Source organism: Lissotriton helveticus, chromosome 3_1 (assembly GCF_964261635.1).
Source record: "Lissotriton helveticus chromosome 3_1, aLisHel1.1, whole genome shotgun sequence".
Classification (NCBI taxonomy): Eukaryota; Metazoa; Chordata; class Amphibia; order Caudata; family Salamandridae; genus Lissotriton; species Lissotriton helveticus.
This window is the reverse complement of record NC_136061.1, coordinates 627130582-627155572: the sequence shown is the minus strand read 5'-3', so window position 1 is coordinate 627155572 and position 24991 is coordinate 627130582. Positions and strand designations below refer to the sequence as shown.

The following is a 24991-nucleotide window of genomic DNA, read 5'->3' as shown; positions in this document are numbered from 1 at the left end:
CTCCCATTTGTCCTAGCCCATAAAAATAGGGCTCAGGCCAGGAAGACATGGTACCAGTTGACATTGGAGCTGGCATCGAATGACGCACCTACAGCTCCATGTCTTAGTTGGGGATGAGGACGGCGCAGCTGGGAGCATCGACCTCAGGGAAGTTCGAGGCAGTACGACTGGTGCCCATCCAGAGCCACTTGTGGAACCTTGGGGCCGGAATGGTGCAAGAGGCTGCTGGTGTGGATCTAGTAGGACCCCTCCAGAACTTGGTGAGTCCACAGGTATGCCGGAAGGAATGGGGCACCCAAAGAATAGGTGCATAGCCCCATAAAACTCTTTCAATTGGGAGGGGGTCCTACCCGGATCCAGGAAAATAGGCCAAGTGTGGCCAGAGATGACAATTGGGTTTAGGCTTCAATGCAGTTTTAGGGAAAGAACATAGGCCCTGGGTACCTGAGTCAAGCACATCAGCAATTCAGCAAAAAGTGGGGGCAACCCTGCAGAAAGAGGGCACTTTCCCACAAGGGTGTCTAGTAAGGTGGGGTCGGAGATGTTGTGCCCTTGAACAGAGGATTGATTGAACCCTTGGGATATAAATCTGATCACTTTTTAACATTGCGGTTGTGTCAGCGTGATCTGGTGCCCTTACCCTGTAGTGGTGGAATTAGTGGGTTATTGTCCAGGGGAATGGAAGGGGCAAACAAACATGGCAGCTGCGCATGCTTTCTCAAGCCCTTCCATTCCCAGTGTACACATGCAACCATGTATATATCCACCTTTGGCAAACAGGGTAAATAAAGCGCGCTCAGAGGCCACGGGGAGGCAGGATCAAGTTCTTTTGATGTGTGGGACTGCAATGGTGTTGGGTGAATCCAGTAATAGAGGTATTGGGCTGGGCCCATAGAACGCCATGTCGGGTGCTACCATACCTCCTTGTGCAAGTGGCAAAGTAAGGAATTCCCACAAGACTCTTGGTACTTGCCGGTCCAGTTCAATGTTACCAGGCTTGATTTCAGGCACTTGAGAAACTGAGCAGTGATGGGAAGGAGTAGGAAGAGGTACAGGAATTTGGGAAGGATAATAGTCTTTACTATCACAATGCGTCCGGCAAGGGACGGGGCAATTTGGACAATGTCAAAATTCTATCTCTCATCCATGTAATGGCTCGGCCGTAGTTGGCATGCCACAATTCCTCATGATAATGGCTGAGTCAGATGCCTAAACAGCTTTCAACCACTCATTTTAAAGGGTATTCTGCTGTCTGTAAGGGGAAATAGAATGAATATAGATGAGTTAATTTGAAAACACGTGTAGTCACCAAATTGTATCACTTCGTGTGTCAGGGAGCCAAGGTTTTCCTGCAGGTCACAGAGGGGATGCAATTTGCATAGCGCAAAACCACCAGTCCCTTTGTAGTGAAGCAAAGGCCCCGGATTCGTGTAGCACTGCTTGAGCCTCGTCACCATTGGCCCCAAAGACATAGCATGATCGGAAAGGGGTCTGAGATTAACCCACTTGGACGCACTATGGTGGTGGGAAGAGAATAAAACGAGTGAGGCACGGAGCCAGTGTCAGAGTAGTCTTCGAACACTTAAAAGATGTGGTGCCAGCAAGGAGGCGTATTCCTTATAAAAGGTCACTAAGCCGTAAAGCCCAGGAACTTTTTATCGCCTGGTCGGCTCTGAATGACCGGCATTATCTAGATAGGTTTGATGGGCCCTATCCAGCCATAACAGTTGAACTTTGTCCAGGTATGCATTTAGGGGGGTGGAAACAAGGTTGGACTCTGTGTCCAGCAGTTCAATAACATCGGTTGACGTGCGTGGTTTTCAGATCAAACCCGCAAGCGTCTTACCCGGAAAGTCACCCACCCCAAAACGTCGAGTGTCATGGTCTATGTAGTGAGTCTCTATGGTGGCCTCTACTGTGAACTCTGACAGTTTGTCCTGAATGTGAGGCAATGCTGCTACATACTTGGAGCAGCAATATTCCACCTCCTGAGCAACAATGTCCTGCTCATGTTGTGCAAGTCCCCCTCAGATGGCTTTTAGTATGCCTGGTTGTTTTGCGATTCATGCACCACGTATCACCACCTTAAAAGCTACCCATTGTAATTAAGGCGAATACACAGAGCCCACGTTGTGTGCGAAATATTTCACTATCTCCCGACTAATCTCCTCTCGGGTCGCCGCATCTGGCTGCAGGTGCCAGGTGAAGGCACTGGGGGGTTGGGAGAGGGGCTTCTGAGATCAGCAACTCTGACAGAACAGAGGCGTGATTCAAGAGAGTGCAGGGTAAATGGGACAGTCTAGTGCTCCATGTATGGACCTCTCGAGAGACTAACCATTAGTCTATCCTGAATCATGCATTAAGATGTGTCGTGAGACAGGTGCCCTCGGACATATTTGCATGTGTCTCCAAATGTCTTGTAGGCAGTAGTCGTGGATAATCGTATTGGGTGTCAGTAAAGCATTAAGGTGTGGGCGTTTGGAGCTTCCGGCCCGATCTAGCCAGTCATCCAATGCTACATTAAAGTTACTGCTCCAGAGTACCGCTCTGGGTCCATGGTCAGACATCTGCCTCCAGACCCTAGAAATGAAGTCAGGATAGGCCGAGTTCGGGCCATATATTACACTGTGTGTTTATGCAACATACCAGCTACGATGAAAAAGACCTTTTTTGTGGGTGATGGTGCATCAGGTGATATGTGAACGCCCTTGTCCTAGTTCCAATAAACAGAAATGTGTGACTGCCTGCACCGCTCAGCGCACAAAACTTGCGGCAGTTGGGCAAGTTATGTGGGTCTCCTGTAAAAAGCAGATGTTGATCTAGTCTCTGGTGAGGTATGCATGGATTAAACGAGCATTCCTGTAGTCATTAAGACCACGGCTGTTCTGAATAATCACGTTATAGTGGTCATACTGCCTGTGTAAATAGGGTGGTGGGTTGAAAGGGGTTGTGCAATGTCACATATAAAATGCAATTGGATGGAAAAAAGTTAGTGTACCGTGGCGGGAACCTAGACCGGAACAAAACCATCAAAAACCAATACACAAAAATACAACCCCAAACCACCCCCCACCATCAAACCAGATTGAGAAAGACAAGCCCATCCCCCACCCTGGCAACCCCCCTGGAGGCAGAAAGTAATAAGACATACAGCCCCGCTGGGGAGGGCCGGGTGGCCGAACATAAAGGTTCAGGAGGGGCAACCAACTGCAGACAGACTTTGGTTATCACAGTCAAATGGAGCAGTGTTTTCGACAAGGCATGGGAACCCAGGGCGGCCTGCACTACAAAGGGAGTACGGAGAGTGACCTCAAACCCCTCTGGTCCTGTTAAGGAATGTACAGGACCTAGGTGGTGCCAGGCGTTCCGGATACCAGTCAGTATCACTGAGATGGTTTGCTTCAGAAATAAGCCTCAAGCATCTGGACGTGGGCTCCTGTTAAGTAGCCTGTTTGGCGAACTCAAAAGAAATAGGCAATTTAGCCGGGCAAAGAAGTGTGCATGGTATTTCAGCTTTTTGGAGTAGTCTTTTGGTAGGCAGGAATTCATGGCGGGTGGCCTGGCCCGACAGTGTGAAGTCCAGGTAAAAAGGGAGGAAGTTTCCCCGATACTGGATTAGTCCGCAGTCATGTGCAAGATGCAGGATCTTATCATGATCTTTGTAATTCAGTAGTCCTGCACGTATTGGGGGACCTGGCGTACTCAGAAGGGTAGTGACCCTGGCAAACAAGCCGGCACAACGATGAAGACCGAAGGCAAGCCCCCCCCCCCCCCCCCCCCCCCCCAAAAGGTCGCGGAGCATGGTCTTTACGAAATCTTCAATTTTCAGGAAAGTTTTTGAGGAATATGTGTTTGACCTCTTTTTGGAGTGAGTTACAACACCTGCCTAGGTGTTCTGTCCTGAAAATCAGAAACCTTGCAAGGTATCGTTTGACATGAATTGCCTTTTTTCCACACATTCACCAGCACTGGCCAGATGTAGTGAATGGAATCCTCTGAGGTTTAAGGTTTGTGGTGCTGTCAGTAATTACCATCACATCCTTGGAATTGAGTTTCAACACACATCCATTTGTTTTTCGAAGGATGACACTATACGAATCTTGAGTGAATTCTCTTGTGGGTCCTCTATGCAGAATTCCCCAAATGAATTCAATTATTTATGATGAGGATTAGGGAACCTGTTGGCTGCTCTACTAAAATCAGAAATAACCTTCCCATACCACTTTTTTCTACTACTTAGTACATGATTTACAAGAAAGATATCATTTTGTACCAGTATATCACCAAAAAATCCTTTTGCCTTTCCCTCCTTTTATTCACAACACAAATGTCCTACCGCCTTCTCTACTCCTTAAATATTTTCCTGCCTCGTCTCTTCCTCTTTTTATATTTAATCCCCAAGTTGACTCTACCCGTTAGCTTCAAATCTATCTTTGCTGTGGTACTCCTTACTTGAAATACAGGTACCTGATATTAGGATGTCCCTTTCAATTGCATAAAGCTTTTTTCTAAACAACCTTTAAGTATTTTGGAAAAATCTGCATCACTTGTTTTTTATCTAAATATTGCTATACTTGCATATGAGGCTGTTTGTGAAAACTGTTTAGTTTTACTGTTCAGTCGATTTTACACCCTTTTCTTTTATCATCTGATCCAGCACTTTACACTACTGGATAAATATATGTTAATTACTTGTGAATCTGGTTTATATCTGAAAAGCACTCTATACTCCTTGCTATGTCCATTCAATATAAAATCAGATAATACCTCCGTAAAGATACAGGAGTAGAACTATCGGGTCATTTCTACAGAGGGAGAAGCTCGCCACTTCTTCCAGATATTCTTTGTTGACTGACTGTGGCAGAGGTGCTGCGATGGTGAAGTAATTTTTCGAGCCGATGTGATGCACTAAAATGTTGATTTGTTCATAGTGAAGGTAAAGCAATCTTCCACTGGAATGGTTTAATTCCCCAGCAACGAAGAGGAGATACTGCCTCTAGTGAGTCATATATCCTTTGGAGAGTGTTAAAGAAAGGCTCCATTTTCCTTCACTCAACCCCTTTTGAAATTTGGGTAAAGAGAAGAGGTTGTACCAGCTGGCAGTCTAGGGTATAAAGTTGTCTTTCTCTACAGAGACTGGAAAGCCATGGCCTTCTGCATGGAAGCCTCAGCGTAGGCCAGGATCAACTATTAGAAACGTCTGTGTTTTAGCCCTGACTGCCAGAATTAAACTGCTGCTGCACCTCATCATTCAAGGAACTGAAAATAATTTTGAAAAAAAGGGAAGACAAGCTAACCAATACATGGGTAATCCTAAATCTCTTGCCATTGTTCTCCCATTGTGGATGATAATCCATGTGTAGCTTAATCAGGGACTTCTCATCAAATCCATTTTTACTGAGAGACGAATAACTGAGGTGGATTGTTGCACTGGTGTAATTCAGTGGTGAAGAACATCAGTGCTTGTTTTGTAACAGAATAAGTGCTGGGCTAAAGTTTTGTTCAGAAGCCCGCAACCAGTGCTATTGAAGGTAGGGGTGTCGAACACCAAGGATGCGTAGTATTGATTCCACCTTAAGCTTATGTTAATCCACCACCAGATACTCCAAACCTCATAATTCAATCTTACAGGTCCATTTTCATACTTGCTTTCTCCCTTTGTTAATCTTTCTTCCTCCCTTTTGTGTTTTTCTCTCTTGATCTGAATCAAAATCTTTTACAGAAAAATAAGTGCTGGGACCCAAAAATGAGCGCATAAGGGCCCCACCTGCAACTAACGGCTCAAATTAAGCACTGGAATTAGGTTTGAGGAGTTCCTGCTAAAAAACTGGAAGTTAACCAGCAGCAGTCTTCACCTTTCAAGATCTGAACGAGAAGGCAGCTTGGGACAGGGGTGATTGTGGTAGTTCTGCATTACATACTTCCAAGGCTTGCTAATTTTGATCGGAACCCGGAATAATAATATAGGCAGAATGGTGTAAGTTTGTGCAAAGATGGGTGAAATAGGCAGGTGCCAGTGCCGCCCTTCTTTTCAAACTGTTATGCAGCAGAGAACTATAGGATGGTTTTAAGAACATTACCTTTGGGACAGGGGGCTGGGAAGGGGTGCACGGTGGTGGTGCAGAAAATCATCGGATGGTTGTCCCTCACACAGGGAACTCAGTAAATACGTGGGTCAACTGCTACAACCTGTTTGTGATACTTCAAACTCTGGAGTCTTCTAAAGAATTTTACAAACACAGTCTGTGTTAGGTTTATGTAAAATCCAATGTTATAACAAAGGAGCCTGCATGTATCCTCTTGAATAGCACAGACAATGAGGCAATCCACAAATGGAGTTCTGGAAGCGATAATTAAAGTAGCCAACCTTTATTCATTAAACCTAACGCCAACAGCGTTCTAAAAGGTTTTGTATTCTATACAAGGCTACTCAAGTTCAAGATATATTTCGCATCATATCCCATTAGGTTAACAATATTTTGGCAAATTATTTGGAGACCCCCTTGCGACAAGAAATGCTATACAAGAAATCACAATCTATATGTTCATCTCGTCCACCAATATCAGGCTCTAAGACGCAATCTGTGATAATGTGATAATGATGCAAAAATGAAGCCTGACCTAAAAGGTTACAATAAAGATAGTCAATTACCAAAAACGCAAGATGCAACCCAAACAGGTACTATAAGTACCCAAAGACTTTTCACCATGCTTTTTTCACTATATACTATCAAAGCAATCCCTTACAGTGCTGTTGATGCTGGCCAGGAGTTTCCCGTTGAATTCAACCATAGAGTAGACTGCTCCTTTAACTTCTTTTTCAGCAACTGTCTGCAATTTCCCTGTATGTAAAGAAGAATTGCCACTATTAAAGCTTGCTACATTTCAACCGAAACTCAAACTGAACAAACCTAATAAATCTGTACACCAAAACCTGTCCAACAAAGCAAAAGAACTCCACATCACGAGAACAAAAAAGGAAGTCACTTACTTGTAATCCTAGTTGTTTTCCAGGGAAATCCCTTAAAGTCACAAGCACCGAATATAAGGAATTTCAATATACATCCAAGTATGTTAAAAATAAAAGATTTTGAAAAATAAAGACTACTTTAGGAAACCTATGTAAAGGTTGTATTGGCCACATTTGATTTATTTATATTAAACAGTCAAACGTTAAAAGGTTCACAACTAATGAAGCTGTATCCAGAAACATTACTTTCAATAATTCATTTTAAATAATGAGAAAATGAAATCACACAAGTACAATGCAAGCGAACAGACTGGGAATGGACATCGCACCCTTGAGGAATTACATCCTCAAGTACCCCTTCATCGTTCGACTATTTCCATCAAGAGACTTCCATCAATAGTCATAGGCACTGAATAGAATTACGCAATAGCCCAATATATGTCTCAAGGAAGGTTGCCCTACCTGTGCGCTAACCTCAGAGTCTAGATCAAGACATCAATGACTCATGAAAGTTTGGACTACCAGCTGGGTGTTTTACAGATCTCCATAATGGGGATGTACCTTAGCAGGACAGTCCTAGCAGTTGTACCTCCTATGGAAAGAGCCGCAGGCCTAATCTTCTATAAAAGTTTCCTTATAGCAAAGCAGAATGCAAGAAACTATACATCTTAAAATGAATTTTTTTTGTGTGGCTTAACCTGTGTTAACAGGTTTGCAGTTGACAGTTTTTTTTTTTGTTGTTTTTTTTTAAAACCTTTATTGAAAGACACGTAGAAGTACAAGCGCAGGCCTACAACCACAGGGGCCGGCCGCAAAAGCAGGAGAGTCAAAAAAAGAGGCAACATCAATACGTACAATAGAATGAATACAGGATAGACGTGAAATAAAGACGTTAAACAGTCAGCGCCAGGATAAGAAAGGTTTCATTTTACATTTTATAGAGGAGGCAGCAACCATATCTACCGGGCGTCACGCAACATATACAGAAAAAGAGGGGGGGGCGGGAGGGAAACAGCCCCCCACGCAATCAAATAACCCTAGCAGGGCAAAGCCCAAAGACCTCCCACGCCCAGCAAAGGTCCAAAAATAAAGGACAAATGTCAGCGAACAAATAACGTGGACGCTACATATACAGCCCTCCCGCCCCGGAAAGGAGAAAGTGCGGACACGTACGAAACAAAGGAGCGAAGATAAAGGGACATAGCCCACCCCCTGAAAAAGCAAAAAGGGACCATAGAATAAAACAAACTAAAATAACAAACACCCCCCCCACCCTACATCACTGTAATGGCTACGGCCTACCCCACTAAACAGCGTGCCTGTCGCCCAGAGTCACCCGAAATATAGAAGAAAGGGAATAATAACAAAGAAAGAGAGAGAAGGAGAGGAAAAAGAAGGATAGGAGAGGAGAGGAGCCAGCGATCGAAACATGGAATACTACCCAACCCGCAACAACGGATCACCAATCGAGGTCGAAAAGGACATTGAAAAAAGCCCACACAAGGATGAAAAACAAGAACTAACCAAAATAATGAGGCCTGGAGATGCCATTTAAAAGGGTCCCACAGGTACTCCGGCACAATCACCCCTGTCCACTTTTATGAAGAGTCGAGCTTCCAGACCCCGCCACGGCCGAAAAGCAGAATGATACCGTGGGTCCATACCAGTCCAGGAAGGCCAGTGGGATCTCCGCAAAACACCATCCCGGCCAACAAGAAGCAACCAGGAGAACTCGGCAGCAGTCAGAATGCAAAAGTACCTCAACGATCCACGTGGCCAAGCACAATATCTGGGCTGTCCAGCACGAAGCAGAGAAATCAGGATGTAGGAAACACTGCAGCATCGGCACCGGGTCCACATGATCCCATGGAATCAAACACCCAGCTGGAGATCCCAGCACAGCAGCCGGAGAAGTTTCAACCATTACAATTCGGGAAGACGACACCGCGTCACAAAATGGCGGAGCAGCCATGGCGGAGATCCGCGACTCCAAGTCTCGGCATTTCAAGGACAGGTCGATCCCCAGAGCAGCCAGGGCAGACAAGACAGCACTCCGAGCAGGGGCCGCCCGAATCAAACGAGGGCTGGAGAGAACAAATGCAGCAATTTCCCCGTCTCCAGGAGAAAGACTCTCCGAGGGGCCATCCGCCATCTTAAGCACAGCGCCCGCCGCCATCATCGTGGGCGCCTCCAAGTCCACCAGGAGCACCGGCGGCCCCAGGGCACACAACCGATCCGCGGCGGATGGCGCTCGGCGGAGAAAGGAGAGTCACCAGAAGAACGGGCGTGCTCCCCACAACACTCGGGGGGAGCCCAGCACCGGACCCCGGGCGGGACAAGCAACAGGAGTGGGCTACCCACTTGAGGGGTGCCGGACAGCGCGGCTTCTCTTCTTCGGGCCGGCAGGCAATCGGACATACGGGGTGGCCCACCCGCGGGGGTGGGTCCGCTCCAGGGCTTCCGGCCCGCGGCTCTCAGGCTCCCAGCATCGGGTCTCTCCACCGGTTCCGGACCGCCGGTACTCCGAGCATCTCCGGGCAAGCACAGCACTCGAGGCCCCGGCTTCAGGGCCGGGAAGGCCAGCAAGGCAACAGGGGCAGAACGCCGAAATGACTGCACGCCAGAGCCCCGGAAAAGGATGGTAAGTGAAGGCTCTTCCTTGGTGACCAAATTCGGAACACCTCGAACAGGATGAAATACAGGATAGGTGGCGGGGAGGAAGAAATCACGGAGCGAGGCGGTTATGCGACTGTTCCGATCGCCATCTTGGCTCCTCCCCCGACAAAGTTTTTCAAACGTACTTAGACTCCTGTAAAATATTAACACTAATACCCAGATCATGTAGAGATTTGTTTGCTGGAGACACAGGATTTTGAAATAAAGATGTTGAAATAATGGTCTGATTCATGTAGAAATCTGATGCCACCCTGTTGAGACAGCACGTGGTCTAATAACCACTTTGTTCTTGCGGCAAACTGTATGCAGTTCAGGACAGCATAAGGCATAGATTTCACTATGCGCCAAGGTGACTACAAAGCTATTTTCCATGTTAAAGAAGGAGTAGTTTCTGTCCTGTAACTCCAGTTCTGTAGTAGGGGTATCTCTGTTATAGTCATAATCTAGTGAATAGTCCCGCCCATGTGCGTGGACCCCGGAGCAATCAAAAATAATCTCTTAAGGTGTCGAAAAATGCAGAACTGCACAGACACTTAAGAGAGAATTAAAGACCGATAATGCAGCCTATATCCACAGGCTACACTGTCCAGTACTTCAACTAGAAATTACACCAAAAATCCACAAACAGCAAAGCCTGTCCAGATTTTTCTTGCTTTAACAGCAAAAACCCTCTGGAATGATAGAGAGCAAGACATGGACAGACAAGCCCCATAGGCTGCCATTATGTGGCTCAGAACAGGATACTGTGCCTTTAAGAGAACTTTCCAGAACTTCACAGTATCCCAGAATGCACTGCAGGTCCCTTTTACTTTTAGTTCTTTTTGAAGGCACAACACGCCAGACCTGTAGCATTCCTTACATGAATATCTCTCTCCACCGGGGAGGAGGGGGGGGGGGCGCTTATGACTATAACAGAGATACCCCTACTACAGAACTGGAGTTACAGGACAGAAACGACTCCTTCTGTAGTAGGGGATCTCTGTGGATAGTCATAATCTAGTGAATAGAATGGCAAGCCCATCCCCACACCAAAGCGGCGGTGGAGGAGGAAAGAAAAATAACACCACTATTGCGCGAACAGATTTCGCAGCGAAGCCTGCCCAACCTGAGCGTCTGCCCAGGCATCAGTGTCCAGGCAGTAATGCTTAGCAAAGGTATGGACCGACTTCCAGGTGGCTGCCTTGCAGATTTCTGCAATTGGAACATTACGGAGCAAAGCAGTCGTGGCAGCTTTGCCCCTGGTGGAATGAGCCTTAGGTTTACCCCCTAAGGTCTTACCAGCTTTTTGGTAACACAACTGTACCCAGGACACAATCCACCTAGAAATGGACTGCTTAGAGGTAGCAAGACCTGTCCTGACTGATCCATAATTGATAAACAATTGGTCTGACCTACGAATATCCTTGGTTTTATCCAGATAAAATTTCAACACCCTCCTGACATCCAGGGAATGCAGGGACCTTTTCGCTGGAGAGGAAGGATTCTGAAAAAACGTAGGTAAAGTTATGGTCTGGTTAACATGAAAGTCAGATATAACTTTAGGAAGAAATTTAGGGTGAGTACGCATAACAACCTTAGCAGCATGAAATACAGTATAAGGTTCTTGGCAACACAACGCCTGAATTTCACTCACCCTGCGGGCCGATGTAATGGCCACGAGGAACGCCGCCTTACAGGACAGGTGCTGCAACGAAGCCGTATAAATAGGTTCAAAAGGCACCTTCATCAATCTGGACAGCACCACATTCAATTCCCATGAAGGCGAAGGAAGCCGGACAGGAGGGAACACTTTCTTCAAGCCTTCCAAAAAATCTTTGATCACAGGGATCTGAAAGAAGGAAGTCTGTGAAGGGCAATTCCTGTAGGCAGTCAATGCAGCCAGATGAACCTTAATGGAATGAACATTAAGGCCAGACTGCGCCAGATGTAGAAGATATGGAAGGATGACATCTTCCTTACATGTTGTCGGGTCATAGTTCTTGGACTTGCACCAGATACAAAACCTCTTCCACTTGTAAGCATAAGAAGTCCTAGTGGAAGGTCGCTTAGCCTCCTTCAGTATGTCCATGCAATCTTCTGGTAGATTCAGATGGCCATATTGCACTATCTCAGGAGCCATGCCGCCAAACTCAAAGACGAGAGGTTGGGGTGCAACATCTGGCCCCCGAACTTCGTGAGAAGGTCCGGCCTGCACGGCAGCCGTATGTGAGGAAGGAGAGACCGGTAAAGAAGGTCCGTGAACCACCACTGTCTGGGCCATTCCGGGGCAATCAGTATCATCCGCGCCCTGGACTGGGACAGCTTGATGAGCACCGTCGGAATCAGGGGAATGGGTGGAAAAGCGTACAGAAAGCTGTTCGACCAGTTGATCCATAACGCATTCCCCAGCGTCCCCGGCTGGTAGTACCTGGAGGCGAAGTCTCGGCATTTGCTGTTTTCGGCGGTGGCGAACAGATCTACGTCTGGAGTCCCCCACCTTGCGAAGACTTCTAGTACTTCTTAGTTTATGACCCATTCGTGGTTTTCCTGAATCAGTCTGCTCAGTGAGTCGGCCTGAACATTCTGCACACCTGGTAGATGGGTAGCCGTGATCGTCAGTCCTCTGGCCAGAAGCCAGTGCCAGATCGCCTGCGCCTCCTGCGACAGAGTGCGCGATCTCGACCCCCCCTGCTTGTTGAGGTAATACATCGTGGTCGTATTGTCCGTCTGAACAAGCAGAGAGTTGGTCCGGAAGGACGATGAAAGGCCTTCAGTGCCAAGTGCACAGCTCTGAGTTCCAGGAAATTGATGTGGTACGTGGACTCCGCTGGGGACCACGTCCCTTGAAACTGTAAGTCTCCGGAGTGCGCCTCCCAGCCGTGGAGAGACGCATCCGTCACGATAGTCTGCGTGGGAATGTCCTTGTGGAAGGGAACCCCTCTGAGGAGATTCTCCGCTGAACACCACCACTTCAGAGACTGAAGAGCATGCAGAGACAGTCTTATCCTGTTGTCCCAAGATCCTTTCCTCTGATCCCACTGATCCTCCAAGCACTCCTGCAATGGTCTCATGTGCAGCCGTGCGTGTGAGGAAGATACAAGAGGCCATCGACCCCAGTAGAGAAGACACCGTCCTCACTGTTGTAGATGGAGCAGTCATAAGAGCCCGAGCCTTCCGAAGGAGTGATAATCGTCTCTCCTCCGAAGGAGACACGCTTGCCGACAGTGTATTGATGGTGGCTCCCAAGTACTGTATGCACTGGACCGGAATCGGGACAGACTTGGACATGTTGATGTGCAACCCCAGCTTGTTCAAGAGAATGCACGTCTTCCGGAAGTGCGCATAAGCTTCCGAGAAGGAGGAGGCCTTGATCAACCAATCGTCCAGGTACGGGTAGACAAACACCTTGTTCTTCCTTAGGTGTGCAGCTACCACTGCCATGCACTTCGAGAATGTTCCGGGCGCAGACTTCAGCCCGAATGGCAGTACTGTGTACTGATAATGATTGGCGCCGACTTGGAATCGCAGGAACTTCCTGTGTTTGTGTGCAATGGGCACATGGAAGTACGCATCCTGTAGGTCTATAGTACACAGCCAGTCTCCCTGTTGCAGCTGAGGATAAATCTGATGCAACGACAGCATGCAAAACTTCTCTCTGCGAATCCACTTGTTTGCTTGTCGCAAATCCAGAATGGGCCTGAACTCTTTCTTGTCATTCTTGCGAACCAGAAAGAACCGGGAGTAGAGACCTCTTTCTCTTTGAGACAGAGGTACATCTTCTATCGCCCTTTTCCTTAACAGGATATCTGCCTCTGCCTGGAGCTCGCGCAGTTGAAACTGTGAGCTGACCAGAGGAATTGATGGAGGCGGGCTGGTGAACTGAAGACTGTATCCATTGCAAACAATATTCAGCACCCACTTGTCCTGAGTAATTTTTCTCCACTCTGCCAGAAAAAATTGAACGCTTCCCCCACCGGAGCGGGTAACGGTTGTAGGGGAAGTAACCGCTCAGGGTCGAGACCCAGCCGGGCTTTTATTCGCTGTAGAGGACTGCTGGCCTCCTCTAACCTTCTGGCGCTTCTGGAAGGGCCTCCTGAACTGCTGTTGCTGTTGCTGTCCCGAAGCCTGTCCTCGCCCTCTGCCCTGTGCCCGGAACCGTCTCTGGAACGGGCGGTAGGCCTTCTTTTCTTTGGGCTTCTCCAAGCCCACAGCCGTCAGGGTCTCGGCCTCCGCTTTCATGCGGGCCATCTCATCATCCGCATGCTTGCCGAACAGGGTTTCCCCCGAGAAGGGCAGATTGGCAACTCGCTGCTGGGCCTCCGGCTTGAGCGATGTGAGCCTGAGCCAAGCATGGCGCCACTGGTTGATCCCATGGCAGTACCCAAGGGCCGCCAAAAACGAGACATCAGCAGCCGCGCTGATGACCTGGTTCGAAACCAGCATCCCTTCCTTCAGGATCTCCAGGAAATCCTCCTTATCTCGTGGCAGGAGTTCCGTGAACTGCTGGAGGGATTCCCACAGGGCACGATCATACCGCCCCAGCAAGGCCGCATCGCTAGAGGCCTTCATGGTCGTAGATGCCGTCCCACAGGCCTTCCTGCCAGCTGAGTCCATCCATCGGCTCTCCTTGTCCGGAGGCACAGTAGAAGACGGAGAGGTAGAGTGTTGTTTTCTGGCTGCCGTCACTATAACGGAGTCCGGAATAGGGTCAATCCGCAGAAAAGCCAGGTCGGAATCCGGGGCCCTGTACTTCCTAAGAAGACGGGATGGAGCGGCTTTCGTCACTGCAGGCGTGAGGAACAGCTCCTCCGCCGGCTCTACCAATCCTGGCACGAGCGGTAGTAGAGGGCGAGACAAATGCCTCTTGTGAAGTGTCTCAAAAATCACGGACGTCGTAGGTGTTGGAGCCGTCACCGTGATTCCCAATTTTGCTGCACCCCTCGGGAGAACGTCCTGGAATGTGCTGATGTCATCCACAGGAGATACTCTCGTCCCCGGGGAGTCCGACAAGGTCGGGGAGTAGGATCTGGTTCTGGAAGAGTCCGTCCGGGACCGTCATCCGCGCCTCCTGTGGCGCCGTCTTGACCTCCTAGAGGATCTGTGACGACTGAGCGATCTCCCCCTCCGTCCGGAGCGGGATCGCGACCTCCTTGGCTTCGGTCGCCCTGCCCGTTCCACCGGGGCGGGTGACTTTGGCTTGGCTGGGGCCCTCGGCCGAGGGGTCCCCTTAGGAGGAGTAGGATACCGTGGCCGTGATACTGACCTCGGAGGAATCGGAGGAGGGTTGTCAGCCGGCAACTGAGGTTGAGGCTGAGGCCGAGGTAGAGGAGGAGGTGGAAGTGGCGGAAGTGGAGGAGGGGTGGGAGCCCGCGGAGGAAGTCCTCTCGGTAATGGAGGAGGCGTAACTGTCTTCGGCCTAGCAGGGGTATACACAACAGAGTACACCGAGCCCGGTGACCCGTCCTCCTTGCTAGGCTGGGACTTTGGAGAGCCCCCCCAAAGGCACTTGACGCCTGCCAGAGCAACTCCTGGCGCCAGAACTCCTTCTGCGCCTTCTCGGCGTCGGGGGACGGTGACCGGACGGCGAGCGTCGGCCCCTCTACGTCGAGCCTCGTCTCCTTGACGGCGAGCGCCTATCCCTCGACGGCGAATGCCTTCGCCTCGACGGCGACCTTCGCCTCGACGGGGACCTCCTACGCCTCGACGGGGACCTCCTACGCCTCGATGGCGACCTCCTACGCCTCGACGGCGACCTCCTACGCCTCGACGGCGACCGTGGCCTCGACGGCGACCGTGGCCTCGACGGCGACCGTGGCCTCGACGGCGACCGTGGCCTCGACGGCGAGGATCCCCTCGACGACGACCTTCTCCTCTTCGCCGACGGCGAACGGCGGTGTCGCCTCGACGGCGAGCGCCGACGCCGGGCCTCTCGACGGCGAATACTAGACGCCGAAGACGACGACGAAATCATCACCGGAGACTTCGACGGCGGTCTGTTCAGTTCCCTCGATGCCGAGCGTCGACGTCGCTTCGACCCAGAGCCCTGGGGAGACGGGGAACAGACTGCAGTCATCCCTCTCGACGTCGTGGTCAGTGCAATTGACGCAGACGGAGAATGGGGACGTTTGCTGGTCTTCCTGCCCCTGGGGAGCCTCCCAGAGGCCTCAGCATGGGCAAAGGAAGCCCCTCCAGACCCACCTTACGCCGTCAGCCTTCTGTCCTCCAGGCCCTGAAGTCTGATCTTCATTCTATCCCTCAGGGTCCTGCCAGAAAAGTCCTGACAAATGTCACACTCCTCTGGGACATGATAAGAGGGAAGGCAGATGATACACACCTCGTGTGGGTCCGATTTGGCTTTCTTCCTGGAGCACTCTGGACATTTGTCGAATAATGCGGGCATATTGACAATTAAAGAGTGCACCAAAAGACAAACAGGAAGAAAAACCACCACAGTACTTCAGAAAAGTACTCAAATAACTTTGAAAAAGTGAACAAAATCACCAATAAACCCTTGAAAAAGGGAGAGCTCAATGCTCCAGGGTCCTGCTTGCAGGAGCCGGAAAAAAACTGAAAGTAAAAGGGACCTGCAGTGCATTCTGGGATACTGTGAAGTTCTGGAAAGTTCTCTTAAAGGCACAGTATCCTGTTCTGAGCCACATAATGGCAGCCTATGGGGCTTGTCTGTCCATGTCTTCCTCGCTATCATTCCAGAGGGTTTTTGCTGTTAAAGCAAGGAAAATCTGGACAGGGTTTGCTGTTTGTGGATTTTTGGTGGAATTTCTAGTTGAAGTACTGGACAGTGTAGCCTGTGGATATAGGCTGCATTATCTGTCTTTAATTCTCTCTTAAGTGTCTGTGCAGTTCTGCATTGTTCGACACCGTAAGAGATTATTTTTGATTGCTCCGGGGTCCACACACATGGGCGGGACTATTCACTAGATTATGACTATCTACAGAGATCCCCTACTACAGAAGTAAACATGCCTTGTGAATCTGCTCAAAGGGATGACTTATTAACATAGAAAGGACTACAATCAATTCAGAGGAAGAAAAAAACATTTTAATGCCATCTAGGAAATCCTTAATGATCGGGATGGTCAGACTCTGTTATGTTATGTTATGTTATGTTAATTTCGATTTATATAGCGCCAAATCACCGACAGGTCTCTTAGCGCTTGCTTTGGGAACCCGTCCTGGCTTTCCCTGCGAGATTACCCCTACTGGGCATCCCCAAGGTGAAGACCAGGCATCCCGCCGCGGGGGGCCGTTGTGGTGTTTAAGCAAGCTATTGCCCAGAGCTGCAGAGTGTGAACCCATGATTCGAGTAGGCACCGAGGCGAGAATTATCGAGTCCGTGGACATTTGGGCTCAAGACCCTGCCGCGTCGGGAATTGAACCCTGGTCCCAGGTCTGATCTCTGCATCAGGGTCTGCCGCCTCTAACCAGTGAGCCACACTTCTCTGTTCAGGGACGGACAGCCAGACTATGGCTCTGAGAACTAGGCAGAGTACAACCCTTTTCACACTTGACTCTGTGGTAGCGTAGGTGAGCAGACATGTTTCTCAGGGAAGTCAGTGGGGAGGGTACGCAGGTTCAAGAATCAATACCACTACCCCAGCAGTGCAATAAAAACAATTTCCAACCCAGTGCTCCTCTTTGTGGGAAAAGTCAAGAACTTTTATTACACAAAAACATAGAAAGCCACTACACAGTTCATTATGCACAAACATGATTCCTGGATGAAGTGCTTGGCATTCTTAGAGACCTCTGCAGACTATACCATCACTTTGTCCTAGTGGACCCTTCCTAATAGCAGACTTGTTGCCAATCATGTAAACAGGTGGGTGCTGCTCGTACTCGCCCCACTGTCTAATGTGTCTAGGTTAACACCCCCCCCCCCCTTTCCCCTCCCCAACCACCCATAGTGCCCAGCCCGATCAGTCTCTTACCAAGTTTAGGACACAAGTCCGTGTAACACTTTGCCATCCAAGTCTGGCATGTGTCTGTGGTTGCAAGCAGACCTGCGTTTGGCCTTCTTGCAGGAGGGGGATCTTCACCAGTAGCAATGGGAGGCTGCAGCAGTATGCAGCAGTACAGGAGAAGTGAATAGTTGTGTTCACTCTTCCTGCTACAGCTGGTTTCCACCGGCAGAAGGCAGGAGCCTTCTGGCAGTATGCAGCAATCCCCTTCAGGCAGTACAGCAGCCAGCCACACGGCGTGTTGTTTGCAAGGACACAGCATGAGCGGAGTCCTATTCGGGGCAGCAGCAGTTGTTCTTGGCTTGCTCTGGCCTTCTGGTTAGTACTTAGTGATTATTCTGGGGAGTGTTGGCCCCTGGGCACAGATGATGATGCTTTGGCACAGCAGGAGCCAGGACCCAACTACAGCCTAGAGGAGAAGACCTCAAATCGTCACGATGCAACCCCCTGGGTACCTCTATGGTCAGAGTCTTCAGGACTCATTTTTACCCAATGAGACACTTGGCATTGTAGCAGTACTACAGTCCACTTACTTCAAGATCGATACCGACCAATGACACACAAAGCAGTGTCACAGTCACACTGTCTACTTAAGGGGCACAAGGGCCACCAAGCCGGAGATCTCCGAGCTTCAGGCAGCCTACCACACAGGCATACCACTGCAGGGGCCATGAGACTCAGAAAAGGGATATGTCATAATGATCGAAATGCTCGACCCGTCTATAGTGCACTACCTTCAGTGCTCTTGCTTCATGAATCTGTCGGACTGACCCAACACCAGAATCAATTGCAGCAGTCCCTTCAATGATCCACTCCTCCTGCACGGTTGGACCTTCCCCTCATCACTCAAAGCAGGATATCTTGGCACCCTGGACAGTCAGCAATTCCTTACTCAGACTTGACTCCAGGCGATGTTTCCTCACCTCGGGGAGTTGGTTATCAGTGTGACACCAACATGGCTGTTTCGTAATCACAGAGTACTCTGCATAGTACCCACTCCTCAGTAGAGAGACTAAAACACCAAATATGGGTCTTGAGAACTCATCTTTATACTGCTTTTGCAGATGGAGAATGTATAATACAGGTCTGCTGTTTGGAACAAGATTGAGGCAGTTCCTCTTCCATATGATCTGACCAGGCCTAGCCTCTATATGCCAGGATGCTCTGCCCGTAGAATTGTCTCTAGGTAGAGTACACCAAAGAAAAGTACAAAGAGGGGAGAGCAGACTGCACCCAGTTATTTACCAGCCCTCCTCAAAGAGGTCAGGAAGCGACACAAGCAGTTGTGCCCTGTCAAAGGACTCCCTTCCCTATCAACCGATACTGCAAGCCTCACCCTGTTCCCCCTGCCATTCACCAAAAGACAGCTATAATCAGATTAATTTCCAGCCCCATGCATCAGGTAGGGTCCTGGCATCTCTAAGGAAAGCCGGACTACTTTTTCTTCACAAAAATGCCTCGTGATCCCCCTAGGACATGCAAGAAAAACAGAAGAAAAAGAAAACTCCAACCCCCTCCCCCCCATCTTGTACTCTGGCTCAAGCTTTCAAAATGGAACTAGCAGGCCTGCAACACTCCTGCACGGCACACAACTGCTTTTGGTATGCTTGCATGCACAACACAGGACATCACATTTAGGAATCTGGTAGGGTCATCTTGAGCAGCAGAACTTTAGATAATTGGGCCAGCAGGTACGCACATCTCACAGGTAAAAAGCCAGTCATAATTCACTAATACATTATACTGCCACCATCACACTTCAGGCTTAAAACCTGTGGCAGAGAAATTAGTTCTCTTACCAGATGAGGAGCCCTTGGTGTGCTCCTTCCAGTTCAGGTCTAGGTCCAGAGTCTAGCAATGTCTTTAGATTAGGCCTAGGCCAATGCGGGTACGGGATTAGCATGTGGCATGACCAAAATAAAAAACAAGCATTTACAATGCAACGGTTTCGCCTTTGCAAAAGTTAGAGCTATTGGCATTGTAAATGACAACATTTTTATTTATGTGTTGGTTTTGAAAACAGATAAATAATTGGCATTGTCATTTACATTGCCAACAGCTTAATCTCTCGCAAATGTAAGACCTATTGTACCCTACTGGACGAGCTCATCAGACAGCAATTACTACCACACACACACACACACACCCAGAGCCACACACACCCACACACCCAGAGCCACACACACCCACACACCCAGAGCCACACACACCCACACACACACCCAGCGCCACCCACACCCACACACACCCCCACACACACCCCCACAGCCACACACACACACCCAGAGCCACACACACACACCCAGAGCCACACACACACACCCAGAGCCACACACACACACACCCAGAGCCACACACACACACACCCAGAGCCACACACACACACACCCAGAGCCACACACACACACACACCCAGAGCCACACACACACACACACCCAGAGCCACACACACACACACACCCAGAGCCACACACACACACCCAGAGCCACACACACCCAGAGCCACACACACACACCCAGAGCCACACACACACACCCAGAGCCACACACACACACCCAGAGCCACACACACACACCCAGAGCCACACACACACACCCAGAGCCACACACACACACCCAGAGCCACACACACACACCCAGAGCCACACACACACACCCAGAGCCACACACACACACCCAGAGCCACACACACACCCAGAGCCACACACACACCCAGAGCCACACACACACCCAGAGCCCCACACACACACCTAGGAGAGCAAGCGCAGCGAGGGGGCAGGGAAGCAAGCGCAGCCAGGGGGCAGGGAAGCAAGCGCAGCCAGGGGGCAGGGAAGCAAGCGCAGCCAGGGGGCAGGGAAGCAAGCGCAGCCAGGGGGCAGGGAAGCAAGCGCAGCCAGGGGGCAGGGAAGCAAGCGCAGCCAGGGGGCAGGGAAGCAAGCGCAGCCAGGGGGCAGGGAAGCAAGCGCAGCCAGGGGGCAGGGAAGCAAGCGCAGCCAGGGGGCAGGGAAGCAAGCGCAGCCAGGGGGCAGGGAAGCAAGCGCAGCCAGGGGGCAGGGAAGCAAGCGCAGCCAGGGGGCAGGGAAGCAAGCGCAGCCAGGGGGCAGGGAAGCAAGCGCAGCCAGGGGGCAGGGAAGCAAGCGCAGCCAGGGGGCAGGGAAGCAAGCGCAGCCAGGGGGCAGGGAAGCAAGCGCAGCCAGGGGGCAGGGAAGCAAGCGCAGCCAGGGGGCAGGGAAGCAAGCGCAGCCAGGGGGCAGGGAAGCAAGCGCAGCCAGGGGGCAGGGAAGCAAGCGCAGCCAGGGGGCAGGGAAGCAAGCGCAGCCAGGGGGCAGGGAAGCAAGCACAGCCAGGGGGCAGGGAAGCAAGCACAGCCAGGGGGCAGGGAAGCAAGCACAGCCAGGGGGCAGGGAAGCAAGCACAGCCAGGGGGCAGGGAAGCAAGCACAGCCAGGGGGCAGGGAAGCAAGCACAGCCAGGGGGCAGGGAAGCAAGCACAGCCAGGGGGCAGGGAAGCAAGCACAGCCAGGGGGCAGGGAAGCAAGCACAGCCAGGGGGAAGGGAAGCAAGCACAGCCAGGGGGAAGGGAAGCAAGCATAGCCTTGTCTTTCCAAGAAACCAAAGTGACCTCAGGTGGCGGGAGAAGAGTTGGTTTTAGTTGTGGTGAAATCCCTTCATTTTCCGATTCGATTCCTTCCTCTGCCAAACAGGAAGCGCTATACGAAGGCTAATGCTTGTATCTAGGTACATATAAACAGTGAACATTAACATTTATATAGAGCTCACATGGGGGTCATCTCCTACAAACATCTTCCCTTGTAGCAGAGATTGGCTTAAGCATCCCCTGAGCTCAAGGCTACCTTTGTGAAGTGTGCGGAGCTCAGCGGGATACGAGGAGGTGGGCGTGCCCTAGTTTATTACCTGGCTCAATGTACATTGCTGTCCATTAAGCCAGTGCTACCGCTGAAGTACACACGATTTAAAATGAGTAACATCAAACGTCTAAAATGCCTACAATACAAAGTTCAACAGTCACGATCCCAAACTGCGAAGCCAAGTTTGTGTGCTACAACGTGTAATCTGGTAACACGGGGACGCTGGAGTGGTCTTTGACAAAGCCCTTGAACCTCGATTTACCACAACATTTGTGTGCATACAAAAAGCATCGAGAAGATGAACTCTTGTTGAATATTAACAAGCGTCTAAAACTGAAACAAGAAACTCACTGCAGTGCATATACAGCGATCTCGGCAGTCGATGCATTAACCCACCGAGACGCACTCCCAGCAGTCAACTAATGCATGCATACATAAATAATAAGGGACCGTGAGCAACCAAGAATTACGAAATATCTACGACTCTGCGATGCAGTGCGTGTGCGCCCGTGTTGTAAAGAAATGCAGAGCACGGCACGGCAGCCTCCATAGTAAACCGCTACCTGAATGCACGGATAGCGGATCTGTAAAGCGTTGCAAACCCTGCACTAAGTATAGCCGAAGACTCACCTTCCTGGAGGGCACGAGACACCTTGCGCCGCTTCCCTCACTGTGTCTGGGTGGGATGCATGAGGCAAGAAGGATGCATCCGGTGATGATGGGGAAACCACCGCTTTAAGCAGCACCAAGTTCAGCATCCAGCACCACACGGGGCTCTCCGGAAAGGGCTGTCTGCAGCACGGCACTGGGATGTGCGCTCACACACCGATAATTCATTAACCAAAAGCCCCCACCCTCTCTCTGCTAACACAAAGCCAGTCTGAGGCTGAGCCTGTACTCAGCCAGGCAAATACAGTGAACAGGACCGGCGAGGACTGCCTGCAACCAGCCGAAAGACCCAACATGGCGGCTCCCTGTCTTGGACTGCCATCTGGCTGGGTGCCCTGAGAGCACAGCTGCCTCCACAGCGTGAGCCCAGCAGGGAAACCGAAAGAAAGGGACGGAGAGTAGGAACTGAAAGGATAAAATATATGAATAAACTGAACAGCAAGGACAATATTGAGAAGGTTACACGTAGAACAATAAAATCAAGTCACGTGATGAATGTTGTAGACAAAAATATAAGGGAAGCGTTGTCATCAAGAAACAACGAGGGGCCTGAAAGAGCTGGAAAAGTGATCTGCGAGGGGGGGGGGGGGCAGGAACAAAGATAAGGATAGCGGGAGGGGGGGACAGGATACAGCCACGCGGGACAGAGACAAAGTTAATAATGAAGACCAACATCGGTGTAAAAAAAAAAAAAACAGTACACGCCCACAGTGGCCACGTCTTCATGACATTGCGGAGAGGGAAAGAATCTGCGAAACGCCCACGAATCGCCTCGGACAATGACGGACGCCTCTCTCTTCCAATGGCTAGCCTCCATTTATGGAGCTAGCCAATGGAACAGAGAGGCGGGACAAAGCCACATACACTGTTCTCAAAAGATTTCGCCTGCGCGAACGCTGCTGCGCAGCGGATCGCCAGGCGAAACCTAAAAACTAGGATCACAGGTATTAAGTTCAGACACAATAGTTAGGGGAAACAACTATGTAATGGAGGTGACATTCCCGGTCCAACAGGGACCCTAAGAAATGAGGTTTTTCAAAGATTTGTTTTGCAGGCAGAAACAGCTGTGTGGTGTACCTTTAGAGGTGAGCTTTGAAGTTCGGACTTAGACACGGAGAGCAGATAAAGCAATTTTGCCACTTCCTGGCATGCTGCAATGTTATATTTTTGTAGGCACGAAATGCAGAATCTCTTCCATTTCAATGCATAGAAAACCTAGCACATAGACGTTTATATTCTTTCAGAAGGTCTATGCAGTCTTGAGCCCAGTGAAGAAAGGCTGGGATGCAGTATATGACACCTTGTGTGTCTTCACATAAGCCACTTGTGAGGTTGCTCTGAGAGAGGCAGACCAGTGAACCCCCACTGTTCTAGCAACTCCGGAACTGTGAAAATGTTCTTGGCATGGGAGTATGTTAGTTTAACGAGTATTGATGGCATCAGGGGATTTTTTGAAAATCAGTACATAAACTTACTAGACCAGTTGATCAAAAGGAAATTCTCCTTCAATCCTGGTTGATAGTACCTCGAGGCTAAGTTTGGGCAATTTGTGTTGTATGTGCAAAGAGGTGTTACAGCTGTGTAAAGTCCAATTGTAGAACATTACGTTCAGCAGTTTCATGTTTGGGATCCATGCATAGTTCTCTTGAAGTACAGCTAAGTGAGTCTGCTTGCACATTCCGAACACATTCTCTGTTTGAACCAGAATCTGATTTAACTTAGTGGGAAAAAACATCTGTGAGCTAGACAGGTTACTCCAAATTCCAGAACATTTATGTGATAAGATAACTGATTGGACTAGAAGGTGATCCATGTGCAGGTAAGTTTCTATTAAAAAAACATGTGTGCCAACTGATTAAAAATATTCTGATGGAACTGGCCATTTCAAAATTGTTCACTTGCTTTAAGAACAATGTGACTTCCTAGCCACATAAGTGGCTAGGAACTACCAATCCTACTGATCTTCCAGACACTGTTGAAGTAGAACCACATGAACACGAGCATGTGTAAGTAGAAAAAGCAGGACTCTACTGACACTAGAAGAGTTCCAAAATACCGATGAATGAGACACTTTTAGAAGAAGATAACATTTCAGACATAGGTGTGAAAGTCTCTCCTTTGAAGACAAAAAGAACAAGTCACTTACCATCAGAAATGATGTATCTAGTAGAGATATATTGATTGTAGATTCCTTACCGTTTGAATTTCCCCCAGCCGTCAGGCTGGATCCAGAGATTTTTCTTCAGCAGTACTCCTGTACATCTTTAGGTGGCGTCGGTCAGCTCCACGTGTATCATCCAGGGTGCTGGGATGACGTCGCTGGACCTACTTAGACACTGCCCATGCGTGCTGACATCAGTTATCACGAATTTCCACAACAGAAGCGCAGAGCCATAAAAGACACTGACCACTGGTCAAAACTAGGGCACAAAAGCGAAGTCCCAATTTCTAGAAATCAGTTTGCAGAGCGGGGCGGTATGGAATCTACAACTAACATTAAGTTTCTACCAGATACATTGTTACCCAAGGTAATTAACTTGTTCATCTGATGCAGACTATTAGGTGTAGATTCCTTAACTTTTGAATGGATACCCCAGCAATACTATCCTCGGAGGGTCTGCGAACCAAGATCACACTAGGAAGTCCCGTAGGCCCGAACGGGCAGAGGACCCATCCCTCCAAACTTGGCTGTCCAGGCAGTAGAGTCTGGTAAACGTGTGCAGTGAGGCCCACGTTGCTGCCTGTCAGATGACAAGGAGTGGAATTCCACATGCTAACACGATGGTTACCGCTGTTCATCCAGTGGAGTGAGCATGCACACCCACAGGAGAGTCAATTTTTGCCAAAGCA

At 49.6% G+C, this 24991-nt stretch overlaps 1 protein-coding gene across 1 annotated transcript in view; it reads right to left on the bottom strand.

Annotated features, from left to right (window-relative positions):
* The window catches only part of DDB1 (damage specific DNA binding protein 1), a 1014306-nt gene that overhangs the window by 218665 nt on the left and 770650 nt on the right, over positions 1–24991 (bottom strand). Inside the window, exon 21 of the mRNA XM_078680637.1 lies at positions 6748–6842. Within this exon, the coding sequence (XP_078536763.1) occupies positions 6748–6842 (95 nt within the window). The remainder of the gene's footprint in view (positions 1–6747; positions 6843–24991) is intronic.